The 20,942-nt window shown below is 36.9% G+C and overlaps 1 protein-coding gene across 1 annotated transcript; it reads left to right on the top strand.

The window, feature by feature from the left end:
- Nucleotides 1–5,524: 5,524 nt before the first annotated feature.
- TOMM70 (translocase of outer mitochondrial membrane 70) lies at nt 5,525–20,930 on the top strand. Its single transcript, XM_014067048.2, has 12 exons — nt 5,525–5,871; nt 9,872–10,045; nt 10,562–10,688; nt 11,158–11,267; nt 13,011–13,159; nt 15,247–15,454; nt 16,338–16,472; nt 16,822–16,929; nt 17,106–17,222; nt 18,570–18,667; nt 19,926–20,048; nt 20,487–20,930. The coding sequence occupies exons 1-12, from the start codon at nt 5,602–5,604 to the stop codon at nt 20,638–20,640; spliced, it is 1,773 nt and encodes a 590-aa protein (XP_013922523.2). The 5' UTR covers nt 5,525–5,601; the 3' UTR covers nt 20,641–20,930.
- Nucleotides 20,931–20,942: the final 12 nt, after the last annotated feature.

The following is a 20,942-nucleotide window of genomic DNA, read 5'->3' as shown; positions in this document are numbered from 1 at the left end:
TATTTTTCTTTGTTGGGGCATAGTCTCATAGTTCAATTCTCCTTATGCCTCTAACAACTCCCAAAACCACTTCTGTCTGCTTTTTATTCCCTTTTGTTGTGACATCTCCTCTTTTTGCAGTTTTCCCTATACCACTGCCAAAACTGATGGAGTTTTTTTTCCTGCTTTTTATTTCCCTTCGTTTCTCCCCCTTCGTTGTCTTCCCCCCCCCCCTTCTTCTTTAAATTCTTCTTTATATCTCTGATTCTCTGGGTTCAGAATTCTATTTAGGCTTGACTTTAATGATTAATGCATATTTTTTATAATTTCACGTAGTTCTTCTAATTCCCAATTTTCCCTGATGTCCAGTTCCAAAGTTATAGTTATTTATACAATTCTTTTTTCAGAGTTCTAATCCACCTTAAGTTTATCTACTTCAACTGCTGTGGGGAAAACGGAATGGGAGCCATCTTAGTCTTTTGTTCTTCCTTAATATCCAGTTCCAAGATTGTAGTTAGTTATACAAATCTTATTTCAAAATTTTGGTCCACCTTAAATTTAGTTAATTCAACTACTTTGAAACTGAAAGAGAAGCTGACACCATCTTAATATTTTGCAGAAAAGAGAAAAAGACAAAAAAGATAAGAAAGGAGAAGAGAAAAAAACCCTTCATATTTCCCAGGTCTTGATCCCGATATTTTTTCTTTCCTTAAACTGCTCAAAATAAATCACTTGTAAGAAGCTTGTAATCACTCAAAAGTTTTCCTCTGCTTCCTGCTTTTCCAAATTCTGATTTATGGGAGTTGGTTAATTAAAATTTCCTGCACAGTCAAGGTTAAGTTATCCATTAGCAGTAAAAAGACGTGTTCTTCCTTAATATCCCGTTCCAAGTTTGCAGTTAGTTATACAAATCTTATATCAAAATTCTGGTTCACCTTAAATTAGTCAAAGTACTTTGAAACCGGAAGAGAAGCTGACGCCATCTTAATCTTTTGCAGAAGAAAAAAAAGAGGAGGGAAAAAAAACCCTTCATATTTCCCAAGTCTGAGTCTGATATTTTTTCTTTCCTTTAATAACTGATCAAAACAAATCACTTGTAAGAAGCTTGTAATCAGTCAAAAGTTTTCCTTTGCCTCCTGCTTTTCCAAATTCTGATTTACGGGAGTTGGTTAATTAAAACTTCCCGCACAGTCAAAGTTAAGTTGCTAAACTTATTATCATTATTATTATTGGTAAAAAGACATGTTTTTTTCTTAATTATATTAACTGGAAGGAATTCAAGCAAAGTAAAAGTAAACTTTTCGGGATATTGGTTTCTATTTCAAATTCATAACCAAATTTAAAGTTTATGGTTGAATGGATTTGTTACTTCTCTGCTTTCTATTCTTCTTTCTGAAAGCGTTTTAAACAAAGAACTTCGAGAGGCGGGCCGGTGTTACAACCCTTCACCTTCCTTTCTTCCTTATCTTTTGGAATAAGAAAGTCCCGATCTAACCATCAATATTATTTATGTTCTCAAGATTTCTTTACCTTTTCCAGGTTTAATTTATAGTTGTGGGTAAGATAAATTTTCTTACCTGGTCTTTTATCTCTTCCACCTCCCTCCTGTTCCATTTCCTTTGACAAAAAGTCAGCATCTTGTCAGCCATGTTGAAGGCTGCTGCCCTGACTCCGATTCATAGGCAAATCTCTGACCTGCAAGGGACTGTTACTTCTCTCTGGGTCTGATGAGACGCCGCCCTTCTACACCTCCACCTCCAGTGGGGATTCTGATCCAAAAAAGGATCCCCGGAGTTGGTTTGTCAGACGGGGTTCATGTGAAGCTCTTCAGAGCTCACAACCCCCACATCTGTCCAGCTGGAGAACTTCCTGTCAACCCTTTCTTAGACATTTTTGTGCTGCTTTGAAAAACTTTAGATGGCCTTTTTCTCACTATCTAGTATTGATTTTCATCTAAAGCAAAATTAGCCCTCTGACACAATTTTCCTAAAATGTTAGATTATAAAAACCAACTCATAAAAGAAAAAGATGTGCTGGACATAGTAAGTTTTGTTGCACATTGTTTAAATTTTCTCAGACTGTTTCCTTTTCATGGACTGCCCTTCATTAATTAACATCTGCAATTTTAGAGAACAGAACAATATCAATTTATTTTTATTCTTTCATTTGGAATTTTTTAAAAAGCCAATCTATAATAATTTATAAAAATATATTCCTTCTCTATATACCCGTCTTTTACTCAGATGCTGGTAAAATAGTTTTCTTTAGATTTCATGTTCTTACAGCTTCACCAACATCTCAGTAAAAGGCTACTGCTTTCTTGCCATGGTCCAGACCTGCACAGCACTGCAGCAGCCTCCTGCTGGCTGTTGGGTTGTGGGTTTGAATGACTCAGCCTGCTCTGGAGATCTTCTAAAAGGTTAACTAAGCAATCAGAAATGAAGTAGGAAGGAGCAAGCAGAATCCAATAAGGTAGCAAAGCAGTGCAAAGTACCTGTGGAGACCCAGCAGGGCAGGGTAGTGTGGGGAAATAACTGTGGGGACCCCAGGGGAGCATGAGATATCTCAGTGTGTCGGGGGAGGCCTTGGGTAGTTGGAAGCAGGCGGCCTGTTCCAGGGACCATCTCTCCCCCCCACCATTGATCTGCCCCACCTTGAAATATCTCATGTGTACTTAACAACCTGTGCATTTGATTAACAAATACATTGGGGAAAGCAGGGTGGAATTAACATGATCCAACCAATGAATCCTCGTGTTACTAATGTAATTGGCTGGCTTTGCTACATTCATACATTGAGGATTACCTGTATTGCATTGGCCTCACCCTAACATGATTGGACTTTGCACACTCAGAAAATTAGTGATAAAGAACTCCTGAAACTAAAAGGGGAAAAAGTAGCTTTAGCTCTTTAAAGCAATAAGAGATTCCGGCAAATTGGCTTCTTGATTCTGTTTCCAGAAGGAAGCTCTAACTTGAATTCAATTAATTACAGAACATTAAAAATCTACATCTATCATTAACTTTTATTAGTACACAATTGAAAATAATGCAAATTATTAATTACCATGTCTCCTTAAATATCACTTAAGGAGACAAAACCTATGAGTATGCTTTTAGCTCTGCAATTTATGCCCCTTGAAAGAACATGGTATGTAGTTTAAAAACAACAGTATTTATCCTGTTTTTAATTTAAAAATGATTCTTCTTTTCTCAGGAGAGTTTCACAGATGTTTATGCTATGGCAAAATTTTCTCTTCCACCATTAAAACCACCAGGAAAGCCACCATCAGTGTTTAAAGTGCACCTACCACCAATGAAACTATCAGGCAGCCAAATACCAACATCTTCAACTATCACAGCTGCGCCCTTGTATCAAAATAGAGAATCAAACAAACAGTTATTAACTTGTATACCAGATACAAACCCCATTTTCCTTCTCCCTGAAGTGAATATTTCAGCAAAGAAAATAGGAAGAAAATATAATGAACTCCCTCCATTGACCACTACAGTCACACCGACAGAAGCAACTCAGGAAGCAATTTATCTGCAGGTGAGCAATATTCAGGCAGATTCATTTTAAAATAGCCATCAATATGTTATGTTTGGCAATAGACTAGACAACATTTCATTAAGAACAAAATAATATGAGATGCTGTTTTCAAGGAAAAAAGAAAACAGAAAAAAAGACAAAACTCATTTATTTCAAGTTTAAACATAGATTTACTTAAGCTTAGGCTATGTAATATGGCAGTGTACAACCACAGTGAAAGAAAATTAGGGCATTTGATTGTGCAAAATATTTGCTACATTCATAGGTAGCTTCGCTTTAAGAGACTCCCTCCTGGAATGTCTGAACAAAGTTCCCAGGTTGAGATTGTTACTGTAAACTGTCTCCCTTCCACAATTGCATATGAAGCTGAATAATTACCATATTCTGTAATGAAATTGTATACTTTTATTCCAATCATGCTGCTCCGGTTTAGAGTAAACAATATTATGCAAAACACATAAATGGAATTAAAATAAGCTCAATAAGATAAAGAAATTTAACTGTAGTTATCCAGTTCGTACATTAATTTATAGCAATGTATTTTGTTCTTTATAAACCATCCACCCTTCTTTTCTGAATATCTCATCAGCTGTCTATAACCATGACTTTCTACATCTTTTCTTACCTCTTAAACCACTCTTCCTTCACATAATCATTTTGAAATTTTGCTTTGGTCATTCTTTCCCCATGACCAAACCTCAAATGTATTTCTTTTTTATTGATTGCTCACTTGCACACACCTGTGGATTCCACAGGTAATCCCAAAGGTGCTTTTTTCGGAAGTCAACTGGATTTCCTATTTTTCTTTGAAAACGTTTCGCTTCTCATCCAAAAAGTTTCTTCAGCTTAACAGGACAGTGGAGAATGAAAGGATTTATATTCCTGCAGACAGCTGGTCATTTGCATCCTTTTAGACTGCAGGGCTGTCAAACTTGTGGCCCCTGGACTGGATGAGTGACGCACTGGCTATGCCCACCCCAGTTTAGCGAAGGCGAAACAAGTCCTGATATGTCACATAACAATGTGATGTTGCAAGTTTGACACCTGTGTTTTAGAGGGTCGCTGAAGCACTTGGAGGTTTATCTGGGTCCTAAGGGTCACCTGAGCAGTGCTCCTGCTTCCTGTAGTCTGCAATTTTTCTGGTAATTTTTTCTCTGCTTCAATGACCCTCTAAAACATTGTCATCACGTAATGTATCACAACTTTTCTCCCTTTCCTAAAACGGGGTGGGTGTGGTCAGCCCATGACGCATCCAGCCCATGAGCTGCAAGTTTGACACCCTTGCTCTAAAAGGATGCAAATGACTAGCTTTCTGCAAGGAATATAAATCCTTCCAATGACCCACTCTCCTGTCAGGCCTGAAGAAGCTTCTTGGATGAGAAGCCAAACGTCTTCAAAGATAAAACAAAGTGCAGTTGCCTCTTGAAAAAGCACCCTTGGGGCAACCATGACCCGGATGACTGAGAACCTCTACAGACATTCCACAGGTAAAGTACTTTGGTTCACATCAGTAGCATTTTATCTTAATTTGCATTCATTCAGCATCTATCCTTGTTTTACTACACATGCTTCTGGCTGCTGTTGAGCCGCTCCTGCCTTACCAACTCTCCCTTCCATACAACTTAGTAGGCAGAGGCACGCTCTTATCGAATTTCTTTTCAAATCTGGCGAACCTTCGTATTTACTTATTAAAATATTAACAATATATTAAAATATATTAAAAATAACCAATTTCGTTGTATACATGATGTACAATGACACTAAAGGCTATAGTATTAAAACTTAAGCGACCTTTGCGTAACTGAGCGTATGAGTTAGCCGTGCTACCCAGCCCACACCATGCCTAACGAACGAACGATTTTCCTTTCTATGCAATCCTGCCGCGCCCTGCTATTTTCCCGCCAGCAGGCGGCCCTACAGCTTAGGGTTTTAATCGAGGTAATAGGTAGCAGGCCGCGGGCGGAAGCTTTTCCGGACCGCCTTTCCCGTTATGCCCCTGGTTTCCGTTGACTCTTTTCTTTCCTGGGCTGCTTCGCCGCCGCCACTGAAAGCGCGAGGCGAGCGGGAGTCATGGCCGCCTCGAAGCCCGTGGAGGCCGCCGCAGGTGGAAACGGGACGGGCTCGGGGATCCCGCGCTGGCAGCTGGCACTGGCAATCGGGGTGCCGCTGATTGGGGTCGGAGCCTTTTACTGGTGGAACCGACGGAGGCGTGGGACGCGGGCCGGAGGCAAAGGAACCAGCGAGAGGAAGACTCCCGAGGGGAGAGCCAGCCCGGCCTTCACCGACTCTTCAGGGGGTAGTCATCTCGATGGCCCCGCCGGCGGCGGCGGCGACGAGTTGGTGAGAAGGGGGCGATGGCGGGGAAAGGGCGATGGCGGGGGCTTTCGTCGGAGGAAGAGCAGCGTTCAGGCTGTGGCGCGCGAGCGAGCCACGTGCTTGGGGTTGGAGGGCAGGGCTCGGTGGAAGTTTTGCGGTTCGAAGTGCTTGAAGAGGGCAGGTCGATCTCCAAGGGTCCCTGTTCCAACGGTTCCTTTGGGGGAGGAGGAGGCTACCCTGCGAGGGGAAAGAGAGCGCGGGTCCTCATGACTTTTTGACAGCGCTGCCGTCCTTCAGCCAGCAAGAAGCGCGCGCGGTTGGGGGGGGGGGATTGGTTTTGTTTGCTGGGCCAGATTTGTCTCTTGAGACTTTATCCCTTGCTTTTTCGCCTTCCCTCAAGGCTTCTCTTCTCTGTTACTATTTTGAACTTTATGAGAAGAGAAATACACAAATAGTTTTTTTAATAGAAATGAATACATGCGTTACACTCAAATTTAGTAATATTGTGTGTGTTGTTTACTGGGAAAAAGCATTAAAATTTGGCATTTTTAAGTGCTGAAAAATGATTTTTTAAAATAATATATAAACTAATATAATGTATTATACTGTTTATATTGTATAATATAAATTAGTATATAGAATAGCCATTGTGGTCAAACTAATGTATTTAATTGGTGACACTAAATACGGTAATTGATGGAACTGAGTTCTAAAATTATATGAACAAGTGGACTATTTATTATCCACTTCTTAAACATATCTTTTTTTCATGTTTCTTTTTGAATGTTTTTTCTTTCTAAGATTAAAGATCTGCTGGTGTAAGGAGTTTTATTTCAGGCTCTTTTGGTTTTCATTTCTTGAAAACATTGATTTGTAGTTAAAGCAGTATTTCATATTCCAGATATAGGTGCATCGTACTCAAGTATGAAACATTGTGATATTGTATTAGTTGCTTTCATAGATCTGTGTATCAACCTTTAGTCTTGCATTATTTTTCCAATTGCACACTGCTTTATCATATTGTTTCAATATATATGTTCAGAGCAATCTATCCAGCATGCAGGTGAATTCACTTAGAATATTTTTGGACACTCAAAGGCAATGTATAAATTTCCATGCACTTAAGATTGAATTGTATTTATTTACATCCTCTTAAGTCTCAAGACTCTTGAGAGTGTACAATAATTACTGGCAACATAATCATTTAAATAAATGTCATTTTAGGAATTAAATAGTTTAACATGCTAAAACAAAACTATAAAATCAAGAAAACTATCAAGCCACCGTAGGCCTTCCAGAATTCAGTTTTCAAAGGTTTTTGGAAGGTCACATCAATGGAAGGCCAATCTAATTTATATTAGCAGACTGTTACTTAAGATTGGTGTTATCACTGAGAAGCAATGCCTCTGTACCTCCTTCATGGCAGAAATGAGGAATCATAAAAGCTTTAAGGATGCAGGAGTTGATCCTGCAAGTATCTCAGTGCCAAATCATATAGGATTTTATAAGCAACAGTGCATATTTGAGTTACACTAGCAACTAATAGGAAGCCAGTGCAGAGTTTGGAGTTCCAGATGTAATATGCTCACAATGATAATTTCTAGCTATAGATGGGCTGCTACACCCTATGCTAATTGAAACTTGAGGCAGCCCCAAGTACAGCATATTGGAATAATACAAATGAATGTTAATGGGTTTTGCCCCAACTATATCTGTATAACCTGGATATCTTGATTACAGTCACAAGTCTAGCAGGCCACCACATCATGGACTACTTCAGGATCACTGCTGTCTCTTCAAGATACAATACCAGAAGAGTCAGATCAATTTGATCAACAACCTGCCACCTTGTCTTGCTGCAATTCAATTTCAATTCATTTCACAACATCCAGATCCAGACAGCTCTAGACACTAGGAGAAAACATTAATGGCATCTCCTGTCTAACCTGAGGTGATGATAAATAGCTGAAGATCATCAGCATGTTAATGATAGTACACCTCATATTAGTAAATGCTCTTTCCTTGTAGTTTTGCACATAATGCTGACCATAACAAGTTTATTGCAAGTTGCTTGAAGGCAAAGGCAAGGTCCAAGGATGTTGCCAGTATGTATTGGACAGATCCACAGATTACCTGAGACCACAATAACAACCATGAAATTCACTCACCAAAGCATGGAAGTTAAAGTCACCAAGCACCAAGTGGTGAGGAAATGCCACACCAGCTTAGAAACAGGTTGAGAAACTTAAGCAGGATCCCTGCTGGCAACAGAGTGGCTGCTTGATCCTCATCCAAATGAACATAGCGGCATTCATATCCTCCATAGAATCATAGGGCTGGGAAGGACCTTGGAGATCTTCTAGTCCAAGCCCTGCCCAAGTTCTTATAATACCATCATGGACAAGTGGTTGTCCAATCTTTTCTTGAAAAGCTCCAGTGGTGCAAGCTGTTCCATTGAGTAACTGTTCTTACTGTCAGGAAATTCCTCCTTATTTCCAGGTTGAGTCTCACTCTGATTAGTTTCTATCCATAGTTTTTTGTCCCATAACTTGGAGGCAGAGATTCCAGTCACAGGTCTGGTAGTTTTGAGGATCAATGTTTGCCGTACTTCCTAGCTCTGAGGTCAAGACTATTGATGTACCCAAAAGCCAATTGGGCAAATCCTGAATGGATAAGATTTCTACCCTTGCACAATTAGGTTTTTATAATATGTGTCAGGTCTGCATCTTTATACTAAATAATGAATTGATTGTTTTTTATTATTTATGAATGTGTTGTTTACCATTAGAAACTTAAAATTGGGAACTACAATGATCTGACCATCAAAATTCAGGCCATCACACCACTTTTTAAAAACAATCTGATTGTGACAATGCTATAGCAAACACATTGTCCAGGATTCCCAGGACAGCTCTTTCATAATGTAGTAAATATTAGTTCCTTCAAGCTAACAGCTATAGGATTTGTGCCATATAGTATTGAGAAAGAGCCTTAACTTAAAAATATTTGAAAAGCTTTTCTCTTGCAATAGTAATTTCTCCAAGCTGTGATCAAAATATCACTTTCCACAAACAGGAAAGTACTGTATCAATAGACTTAGGAGATCTGTAAGATTTATAGAAATAGCTTGAAAGAGAAGCATCCTTACTGAATGGCACTTAAGTTTACTTAGTGACCACAGAATAATTGGTCAGAGGCAACAGGAAAAAAAAAGGGAAGTGATGGAATGAAGTGTGGGATAGAGCTTTGTAGCTTTATATACCAGGTATACTTCTATAAGAAATTAAGTTACACCTAATAAATATATTTTGTAAGTAATAATGGTAGTATATGTGTAAAGGATATTACAAGCTAATAAATGTCTATGCTCTCCAAACTAAATGAAGGTCCGATATAACTTTCATTACCAACTTTTTGACATCCTTAAAAGAGATGATGAGGCACAGAGAAAATAAATGGTTAGAGTAGTAGAACTGCTATTGATTTTCTACTTAAAAATCTCTGCTAAAGGATTGCTAGAGCATAGAACCCAGAACTTTGTCTCATTTGCTGGAAATTTTAGAAAAGAGAAAAACAGGAAAAATTGAATATTCTATCTTTGGGGGAACAGATATTTTTCTCTATTTTTTGTCAATCTTGTAACAACTAGGTAGCAGAAAAAGTTGAATAAAACTACTTATTGCTTATTGTCTAGCTTTGCAAACTAAGAGGTTGCTGACAATACTTTTCACAGAGGGCAAGAGATACTTACGTCTGGTAGACGGAAGAAGGTGACATTTTTAGTTTTAATAAAGTGTAGGACACACATTTATTTGTTGATGTTACAAGAAATGACCTTTGGAAAGTTCTATGGCTAATGTTTGCATTGTTAAATTCTGCTAGTATGTAAAGTAATGTATGTAGTAACCATGCTGTTTAGATACTGAATTTTACAAATGATTCTTGAAAGTTTATAAAGTTTTAACCAAAGCTGGCTTTTTTCTATTTTTATTTTTAAGAATTCATACGTGATTTTTATTTTCAGAGTCCTCTAGATAAAGCACAGGCTGCAAAGAACAAAGGCAACAAATACTTTAAAGCTGGAAAATACGAACAAGCTATTCAATGCTATACTGAAGCCATTAGTTTATGTCCTTCTGAAAAAAATAGTGACCTTTCTACATTTTATCAGAACCGAGCTGCAGCTTATGAACAACTGGTATGAAAACATCTAATCTATATTTAAGTTCATTTGCAATTTAAATATAGTTTCCACCTGTTAGTACAATTAGAAGGCATGTTGGACACAGTGCTTCCCATTGCAAATAAATAAATAAATAATGTACCAAATTGCCTAGATGTTAAAAATGGAAACTTTTGGTTTTGAAAATGTTAACATTTTTAAAAATGAAATTCTGTTGGTTTTAAAAATGATAACAGAACTTTGAGTTGTTGCAGACATAACCAAGCATTCTAGTGAGGGTCTTTTAAAAACATGAAAGTATTTTGTGGCCAACACTGCTTTATTTTTTTGTAGTTTTTAAGAAAGAAAACGTGAAAATAAAGGAAAGACGAAAAATTGATTGCATGCCTAAAAAGTGACCTTTTTTTAATGTGGGTGTAATCACTAGTCAGAATTACAGTTAATATTTACGCTACAAGTATTAGAAATACATAGCAATATTACTTTTTTTATTTGAACAAATATGTTAATTAGTTGTTTTTGTATCTACAGCAAAAATGGAAAGAAGTGGCCCAGGATTGCACAAAGGCAGTTGAACTTAATCCCAGATATGTGAAAGCACTTTTTAGGCGTGCAAAAGCACATGAGAAACTAGACAACAAAAAAGAATGTTTAGAAGGTGAGTATTTTGTATGTTAAAATATATCATTATTAAACAGAAAGATTATTTAAGCATGAAATAAAATCTGTTCTTCAAGTACCTGGTGACATGAGAATTTGTAGAGGGTGATTTGGGAATAAAATTTGCATAGGTGTCAAACCTCAGGAAATCAGGAGTTGGGGCAGTTCAAATGAATATATAGATTTATTGTATGTTAAAGCTCTCTACAAGAATCTGAACTACTAATGGCCAAAGTAAATTGGTGGTAGGTAAGAGTTAAGGAAATTCAAGGTGGGCTGTGCTTAGATCTATTGTGGGTGCAAAGGTATTCACGACTGATAACACCCTTGACCCTACTCTTGGACTCAGCTGGTCATTTCCAACATCAGGATTAATTGTTGCAGGGGATATTAATCTACTTGGTAGCAGTTCCCTAGGTAGCATTTCAAGAATTGAATGATTAGAAATTTATCTTTTATGTTTCCAGATGTTACTGCAGTTTGCATTTTAGAGGGCTTTCAAAATCAACAAAGTATGTTGCTAGCTGATAAAATTCTTAAACTTCTTGGGAAAGAAAAAGCCAAAGAGAAATATAAGGTATGATTTGTTCTCTATAATAAATGGTAAAATGTTAGCTAGCTTAAATGATTACCCCAATATAGTTGTGCTGGTAAAGTTGCAAGAATATTCCAAATGCAATTCTTTTTTTAGTAATGTTAACTTCAATGAAACGTCATATAGTTGTGCTGGTAAAGTTGCAAGAATATTCAAAATGCAATTCTTTTTTTAGTAATGTTAACTTCAATGAAATGTCGTAGAATTTATACGAATTAATTGGAGTGTTATCATTAACTGATATAAAGAACTGTGAGATATCTTGTTTTGATCATGTAATAGAACTCACTAAAATGACACTCAGATCTAGTTGGAAGCGATCAAATAGTTACATTTGATATTTTGACTATGCTTGAAGGCAATTGATTGCCACTGCACCAGGATGACTATAAGTTTATATAAATATAAGAAGTGTTATGTATATGAAGAGCATTCCACATATGTAAATATGAGATACACATATATATCATTTTAACAGATAAGTATCTCATATTTAAAGTAAATCAAAAGTTTAGAGTACTTAAAATCACTATACTAGAAGTCAATTTGAAATTCTCTAGTCTATACAAGTAGTCTTCGACATACAACCATTCATTTAATAACGGTCCACAATTATGACATCCCATAAAGTCAGGAAAGCCATTAGGAAAGGTCCTTCCTACAAAAAGGATTACTTTCATCTCTGGGGGCTGACTAAAGAGCTACCTGCTGAACTTCTTTGGCAGCATCCAGAAATGGAACGCCAATCATGAAGATTTGAGTTTTGTTCCTGCACTTCATCAGAATGTGAAGGAGAATTGGTTTGATGAGTAGCTCTTTCAACCAGCCCCCAGAAACAAGGGGAAGCAAAGAGGCAGCACAGTAAAGTAAGAATTGTTGGGAGTCTCATGGGAGAAGGAAGCCTAGCAAGGCTGTGCATTTCACTCAGGGACTGGGAATTGTGCTTAGAGTTCAGTAGAAAGGATTTTTTGCTCCTGAACAGAGCCTCCTAGGGTCTACCCAGCCCTCACCCCTAAGGCATGCCATGCTCCTTATCTAGAACTCTGTCCCCTTGTCAGCCCTTGAGATTGCTTAATGACCTAAACAGGTAAGGTAGAGATTGCGGTGGTTGAGCTAAACAGTCACGTGACATCTCATTTAAAGATCACCTAATTCAGTGACCAAGATTCTGGTTCCAATTATGATTTTAAGTCAAGGATTACCTGTATGTAGCTTTGTGGGGAGGAAAAACACATCCAAAAACTTCTGTTGATTTGGAGCTTTCCACAATAATAGGGACAAATGGAAGAGAAATAGAAAAAGGCTACTTGAAAAGAATGTTGTTATTCTGTTCAAATACATTTAAGATAATTTTTAGTAGGATCTTGGATATAAGTGATTACTGTCAAATGAAATATGAATAATAGAAGTATCTGTTAATGAACAAGTCAGTCAGTACACCAATATTGCAAAACCTTTTTTTTACCTGGGATCTAAATAATGACAGAAAGATCTCCTTTGAATGAAAATTCTTGAGAATGTGTCTCTTTAACACTTACTTAATGCAAGAAATGGAATCTTGAGCTCTGAAAATCAAACAGGATAAAAAAGCTAATAATTGGAAGAAACGTTCAGTTGGCTATATTTGCAGCTAAATTCTGAAAATAATTTGCTAGTTTGGTTCATTTCTTTAATAGCATTGGCTGGTTTGCCTTATTCAAATTATCAATGTTTACCTTTTTATAGAACCGGGAACCCTTGATGCCTTCACCACAGTTTATCAAATCTTACTTCAGCTCTTTCACGGATGACATTATATCTCAGCCTCTTCAAAGGGAAGAGAAATCTGATGAAGATAAAGATAAAGAAGGAGAGGCCTCCATAATAAAAGAAAAGTAAGTGACTGAGCAGTTAAACAACTAAACTTCCAGTAGAGATTGTATTATATAATATATAAATGTAGCATTATTATATTTATTTTTGTTACCATTTATTGTATTTTCTGAAAGAGAAATGAGCTTTTGTAGATAGACAGTAAGGGTTTTCACTCACTGTGAGACGCAGGTTATTTTTAGCTTATTGTGGCCACATTTAGTAACAAAATGCTGAAAAGTCATTCTATGGAGGAAGATTGATTTTCAGTGGAGTGGAGGGACATGGCAATGCCAAAGGAGATGACTGTTGAAATCCCACTCTGTGTTCAAGACCAAGAAGCAATTCCCCTAAACACAGGAGAAGTGAGATGCTACACAGTCTTCTATGCCAGATGTCCCCAACCTTTCCAGCTTTGTGGCCTGGTGGAGAGGAGAGAATAGTTCTGTGTGAGTGCAGATGCGTGAGCACTGTTTACCCACCCTGATTGTACACTTTTGGCCATTCACTTCAGTTAAAATTCCTTGATAATTTGGAACTCAGTCTTATAGCACATGGCTCTTTACTGGTAGCTGACTTATTCTGTGGCAAGAAACTTCTAACTGAAATTCTAGACTTTTCATATCAGAATATATAGTACTAAGATCAATTTGTCTGATTTTATATTTATTTAATTACTAAATCTGTTTGCCACCCATCTCATTGCGAAGTGACTGTTAAGGTGGATATCTATGGATATTCTCAGTCATCCAGGTCATGGTTGTCACAAAGGTGCTTTTTCAAAAATTAACTTGAAATGTTTTCAAGGGGAAAAAAAGTCCAGTTAGCTTTTTAAAAAGCACATTTAGGATTATAAAGTAGCTTTTTGTATTGCTGATTAAATATGCTGATGTGGACAGAGCGCTCCTGGTTGTTTTATCTGCATTGTGATATAGATACATTTGCTCTCATCATAGTCTCTGTTGCCTTAACAGTGATTAAAGCTGAGGTTTGAAGATGTGGTTTGTTTTTTCAGACTAACTGGAAGGCATAATTTTTTTGTTCCTTTGTTAATTTCTAGTGCTTATGGGAATTATAAATCCAAAATATGTCAGATTGTTCCTACTAAAGAAGATTTCTATAGTTTAAAAAAATAGAATAAACACAATACTTTACTTTCTTATAGTTTTGAATGATTGTTCAGATACTTGAATGAAAATTTCTTTTAAAAATTAATGATAGAATATCTGAAATATGATTATATAGAAAATATCAAATGCAAAAGCAATTCAGGTTGCTTAGTTTTGCTTAAGGCAAGAATATGGCTCTGTATAATGACAATCCTTTTAATTGGAAATCATTCAATTAGCCAAATTCCAATCCTTTTCATTGGGAGCTTCCCAGAGTTGATTAGAAGATGGATAGCTATCTAAGTATTTTAAATAAATAAAATAAAATAATAAATAGCAAATCTGTAGTAATGGATGGATTTGCACATATTTAGAATTGCTTGGTTCAAAACAATCTTATATATACATTGAGAATTACAAAAATCTTGCTAGTCCAATATTATTACAAAATATATAAAGAGGATTTTCTTTCATCCAGGCTCATGATGGCAAACTTATGGCACGCGTGCCACAGGTGGCACATGAAGCCGTATTTGGTGGAATGCCAGCTGTGAGCTCCAGCATGCATGCACGCACCAGCCAGCTGATTTTTTGCCCTTCCAGAGGGCCAGCGGAGGAGGCTGTTTTCGCCCTCCCCAGGCTTCAGGAAAGCCTCCGGAGGCTGGGGAGGGTGAAAAACTGCCCCAACGGCCCAACCAGAAGTTTGGAAAAGATTCATTTCCGGCTTCTGAGGGGCCCTCCCCAGGCTTCAGGAAAGCGTCCAGAGCTTTGGGAAGGGTCGTGCGTGCATGTGCCCCAGGGTGTATGTGTCACACGTGTATGCACGGGGGTGGGTGGGGAGGATTAAGGGCACAAATAAGTGCACAAACAATTTTGGCACGTCGTAAGAAAAAGGTTCGCCATCACTGATCTAGGTGGTTTTTCAGAAATAGTTTATTATGGTTTTGACTAGAGAAACATTTCTCTTGCATATTAATAACTGTTTTTCACATTTCTTTCAGCTGTGGCTATTTAAAGGCAAAGAAATATATGGAGGAAGAAAACTACGACAAAATAATTAGCGAGTGTACTAAAGAAATTGAAGCTAAAGGAAAATATATGGCAGAAGCTTTGCTATTAAGAGCTACATTCTATTTACTTATTGGTAATGCAAATGCTGCCAACCCTGATTTGAATCAGGTTATTGTTATGGAAGATGCAAATGTAAAGGTAAGTGTTTTATAGATTTACAAAACATTTCTTAGTGGTGATAGGGACATTCAAGAAATAAAGTGATTGTGTTGTTTTCAGGGGAAATCAAATTTTTAGAACAGAAATGAAGTTTGAAAAAAATCTTTCCCCTCTAGAAGCGTGCTAAGGGCAACCCTGATAATTCTAGAGAAGCCATTGAGGATATTTTATGTTGGACTAAAAAATATTTTATGTTTTCTCTAGCTTCTACTTTGCCCTCTAGAACTGCCTATTTTCACACAAGAGTATAACAGGATTAACTCTTTGCTACCCATACTCTCTGTTGTAGACTTCAGAATGTAATGTTTAATTTTCAGTGTTTATTGTAGTAAATAATTCCTTCAAATATTCCACTTTTCAACTGTTGCTTTTGATAAAACACTTGCCCTCTTTTTTTCCTGGCCTGGAAATAATGCTGTTTGCTGTATCACATCTCTTTTTTGCTCCCTCTTCATGGAGGTCCTGCAACTGCTGATGACCCTTGGCTGTAGTAAAGTACATCAGTCTGAGTGCACTGCTGATATGCTTTCTGTAGTTACTTATTTAAACTTTATGTGATGTGTTTTAATTCTTATGAGTATATTAGTTTTTATTGGAGGGATATTACCAATCAAGGGTTTAGATGCTCTATGAATTAGGAATGGTATTATTTTGGGAAATAATATGCATTAAATGTTCAGCACTGTGTACAAGCCATTTTGTGACATGGAAAAAGTCCAAAAGAAGAGGCTTAAGATTTTACCTGAGATACTAGTGCAGAGTGTTTTTAAATCTTAAAAATAATGATCGAAAAGATACTTCTGTAATGAAACTGAAATATCCAAGAAAAGAAATGCATAACAGTTTTAATTCTTCTCAATAGCTTCGTGCTAATGCCCTCATCAAACGAGGAAGTATGTATATGCAGCAGCAACAGCCTTCGCTCTCTACTCAAGACTTTAATATGGCTGCTGATATTGATCCTCAGAATGCAGATGTTTATCATCATAGAGGACAGGTAGGGATTATTCTACCACCTTAATATTTTTCTCATCTCATCAGATGTTTCATTGTATGGATAAGTCCAGGATAAAAACCACAACAGACTGACAATAATAAATGGAAACTATTGTAACTGTGTACTGAATTATGCATATTGAAGTGACAATTCTACATTCATCAGTACTTTGGTAGAGGTACAAGTTTAATATTAATGACATTATGAGAGATGCTACGTAACTTGTAAACATCTGCTAGGTTTTTAAAGAATTCAACCATGTAATACAGGTTGAGTCAGTATGTTTTTAACTGATAACTGTATTACAGGGGGTATTTTACTTTCATTTGATAGTTTTTGTCTCTTTCAGCTAAAAATTTTGCTTGACCGTGTAGAAGAAGCTGTAGAAGATTTTGATGAATGTATCCGTTTGCGCCCAGATTCTGCCTTGGCACAGGCACAGAAATGTTTTGCTTTGGTGAGTATTTGAAAGTTTATTAGACTTTATTGTAACATACCTCACAAGCTGTTTGGAAAAACAATATCATTTGTAGCAAGTTTACAAGTTACACTTACAATTACCTGGGAATGAGTATGTAGGCTTTCTACTAAGGTTTATTATTTTTTTAACTCAATAATTCTATTTCGTTGCAGTATCGTCAAGCCTATACTGGAAACAATACTTCGCAAGTACAAGCAGCAATGAAAGGTTTTGAGGATGTTATTAAGAAATTTCCAAAGTGTGCTGAAGGTTATGCGTTGTATGCCCAGGTATATAATTTCTTTAGTCCCTTATTTAAAAATCTCATGTGCTATCATGAACCAGCTCAATAGAAAATATTCTTGTAAGAGATGTTACATGCAAAACACCATAGGAGATCATGCAAATATATGTAAGTACTAATGACATAGATGTAAGTGCTAATGAGAATAGCATGACAGTTTCAGAGGGCCCTGGATAAAATGAATTATCTGGAACCCTTTCAATTGGGTTTCAAATCTTGTTATGGAACAGAAACAGCATTTATTGCATTTGTAGATGAGAGCAGGATTTTGGCTCCTTTTAGCAAGGCCAGTCATAATTGTAGCAGATCCAGACCACTGCTTCTCCTTTATGATGCACCACAGGGTTAGTACTTAGTACTCTCTACAATCTTTTTAATATCTTCATGAATTCACTGGGTGAGATCATCAGACGTCCTAGGATGAAGTATCATCAAGTGCTGATATTCAATAATATATCTTGGTCCTGTGTTACTGCCTTTTTGCAGTGCCTGGAGGCCATAAGGATCTGGATAGGGAAAACAGACTTCAGCTGGACTCTGCCAACACTCAGTGGCTATGGGTGTGAGGAGCCTAGGGTTCTGGAAGTTTAGCAACTTTAGTTCTGGATGGGGTTGCGCTGCAGTGCAGTGCACTGCACATGGGGCTACCTTTGAAGAGTATTTGGAAGCTACAGCTTGCACAGAACACCACTATGCTGACAGTTCAATAGGGCCCTAGAGTAACACATATAACACTGCTGTTAAGCAAGCTGCATTGGCTGCCGATTTGCTTCTGGGTCCAATTCTAGGCGTTCGACCTTTAAACCCTTCATGGTATAGTTCTAGGTTACCTGAGGAACTGTCAGTAGGTTAGCCTGCCCTACTCTTTCTGACAGAAGGGGAGTTTTACTGACTTTGTCAGTCAACAAATTTCAGTTCACAGGAAAAAGCCTTTTCTGTGATACTGGCAACATTTTAGGACATCTTGCTACCAGAAGTGAGATCCACCTCCAGTCTCCTGGCCTTCCAAAAGGAATTCAAAAGGTAGCTCTGCCGATTGGCCTGGTATCCCAATGGGGTCACTTTATGCTGGAGGAATAAGATCCCACCCCTGTACCTCTTGGATACTTAATTCCTAGCTTTATCTCATTAATGTTAATGCTTTAAATGTTTGTATATTTGTGTTTTTATTGTATTGTAAGATGGCCAGAGATGCTTTAGATAGTGATATGGATGACATATACATTTAATAATAAAGAATTTAATAATAAACAACAATATTTTATTTATTATTAGAACTGTTATAAAACACACATTAACAGATGAACTATGTTGTTATTGTGTCTCCTTGCAGGCATTAACAGACCAACAACAGTTTGGCAAAGCTGATGATATGTATGATAAATGTATTGATCTTGAGCCAGATAATGCTACTACCTATGTTCATAAGGGGTAACTATTTGTTTTAATATTAAGTTCACATACGATAACATAATTTTTAATTATACAATAGCACTTCTTAATACAGTTAATATAATTATAGTGCAGAATAATACTTTGCTCAGTGAATCATAATAAAACTTTATTGGTAAAATATCTGAATTTTAGCCCTAAGTACTATTACTGTGGATCCTAGTCTGAAATTGTTAATTTAAGCATCAAATGTGAAAGTTGAAAAGTTTACATTATTTCTATTGGTCAGTTGCTTAACTACTAAATGGGTTAATGAGATGCCCAATTTCATATTATCTTTTTTCTCTCAAATATGACACCATGAATTTGAATTTAGAATGCCAGATCTGTGTGCAGTGACAGAAAGGATCCAGTACTCAAAGACCTGATCACAGTTCGGGCACTTAGCATTTACAATGATTGCAATGGCTATCATGTGACCCCAACCTTCCCTGCTAGTTTGTGATAAAGTCAATGGGAGAAGTCATTGAATGGGACAAAAAAAACCCATAAAATTGGTTGTGACTCAACCAATTCCCAAGTTCCAATCCAAGTTGGGGTCATACATCGAAGACTGCCTGTAGAACTAAAGTGTTTTATCCAGAAAAAAAGGAGATGAGGGATGCTTGGTATGGACAAAAGTGAATGAAGAGAAACTTTATCTCATTGTGGGGAAAAAATACAACTATAGCAATAGCAGTTAGACTTATATACCACTTCATAGGGCTTTCAGCCCTCTCTAAGCGGTTTACAGAGTCAGCATATTGCCCTCAACAACAATCTGGGTCCTCATTTTACCCACCTCGGAAGGATGGAAGGCTGAGTCAACCTTGAGCCGGTGAGATTTGAATAGCCGAACTGCAGAACTGCAGTCAGCTGAAGTAGCCTGCAGTGCTGCATTTAACCACTGCGCCACCTCGGCTCTATGTACGTATTTACATGATCCTGTAAAGTTCATCACTGCAAGAGTTTCATGATGACTAGTAATTGAATAGTTTTAAAAGGAGAATGGATAAATTCATGAAGGGAAAATCTATCAAGGGTTATTTTCATTTGTTATTTTGTGTAACTATTCTTATGATTGTAAATTATAGCAAAAATAGGGACATATTTAGACTTCAGCTTCATCGAAAATGTATCCGATCGGCTATTGTGAAAATGAATCCAAGCTTGATTCAGCAGGAATATATTTGTCATTTTCATGCACATGAGTTGTAGACTAAATGTTCACCATTGATCTGTAATGATTTTTTTCCAGTTTACTTCAGCTTCAGTGGAAGCAAGATTTAGATAAAGGTTTGGAACTTATAAGCAAAGCTATTGAAATTGATAACAAATGCGATTTTGCATATGAAACCATGGGGACAATTGAAGTGCAAAGGTAAACATATTTTTTTAAGTTTGGCATCTAAAATTCTGAATTACTGTTGGAAAAACATACCATAAATTGTTCTCAGTAGCTGTAGAATTTATGCATTAGATTAACATATGTTTAGTTCAGGCAGAGTTAGATATTAATTAAAAAAGAACTTTTTGTGGTTATATTGTACAATCATCAACTTTTCCCATTATGAATTTCATTTAAAGATAAATTGTTTTCATAGTCTTTCCTTTGATCAGATGTGCCTAATCTTTGAGCTTTTTGGGAGATGGCCCTGCATCTGTTTCCAAAATTTTATAATTTATATATTTTAATGTTCTATTAAACCTCATATCAGTTGCAGACTATTTTTAAACTTGAAATGTATATGACTGATTTCTACTTGTTGCCATATCAGTCTTTCCTTCTTTCTTTACAATACATTTTTCACTATTGCAGGGGCAATCTGGATAAAGCCATTGATATGTTCAACAAAGCTATTAATCTAGCCAAATCAGAAATGGAAATGGCTCACCTCTACTCACTCTGTGATGCTGCTTATGCCCAGACAGAAGTTGCTAAAAAATATGGATTGAAGCCACCAACGCTGTAAAACAAAAAAAGGAGAGGAATGATCTTTTAAAAAGTAAAGCTGCCCACTTCACCCTAGTCCTAAAGACACTGTTGCAGTGTGTTGAATGGTGGAAGTTACTTTTTTTTGTGCGTGTGCTGTTGTAATTCTGTTAAATGTTTAGGTGTTGTGGGAATGGCTATTTAAGAAAGAAAACAATTCCACCCCTTGCCCTCCCCCATCAAATAATTGTTAGAGGAAACTTAAAAGCAAAATTACAAGGGGATCAAATATTATTTTGGCCATGCAAATAAAAATCTTCCTGACTCGTTTTTTAAGGGTGT

This window comes from Thamnophis sirtalis, unplaced genomic scaffold (genome assembly GCF_051295495.1).
Source record: "Thamnophis sirtalis isolate CommonGarterSnake01/CBP01778 unplaced genomic scaffold, rThaSir2_p1.2 scaffold_8, whole genome shotgun sequence".
Classification (NCBI taxonomy): Eukaryota; Metazoa; Chordata; class Lepidosauria; order Squamata; family Natricidae; genus Thamnophis; species Thamnophis sirtalis.
Note: the sequence above shows the minus strand (reverse complement) of the source record. Positions and strands in the feature narration are given on the sequence as shown.

Coding starts and splice junctions, on each gene's coding strand:
- TOMM70 (XM_014067048.2), top strand. CDS start 5,602: ATGGCCGCCTCGAAGCCCGTGGAGGCCGCCGCAGGTGGAAACGGGACG. Junction 16,930..17,105: donor CACAGAAATGTTTTGCTTTG/GTGAGTATTTGA, acceptor ATTTCGTTGCAG/TATCGTCAAGCCTATACTGG. Junction 17,223..18,569: donor GTTATGCGTTGTATGCCCAG/GTATATAATTTC, acceptor GTCTCCTTGCAG/GCATTAACAGACCAACAACA.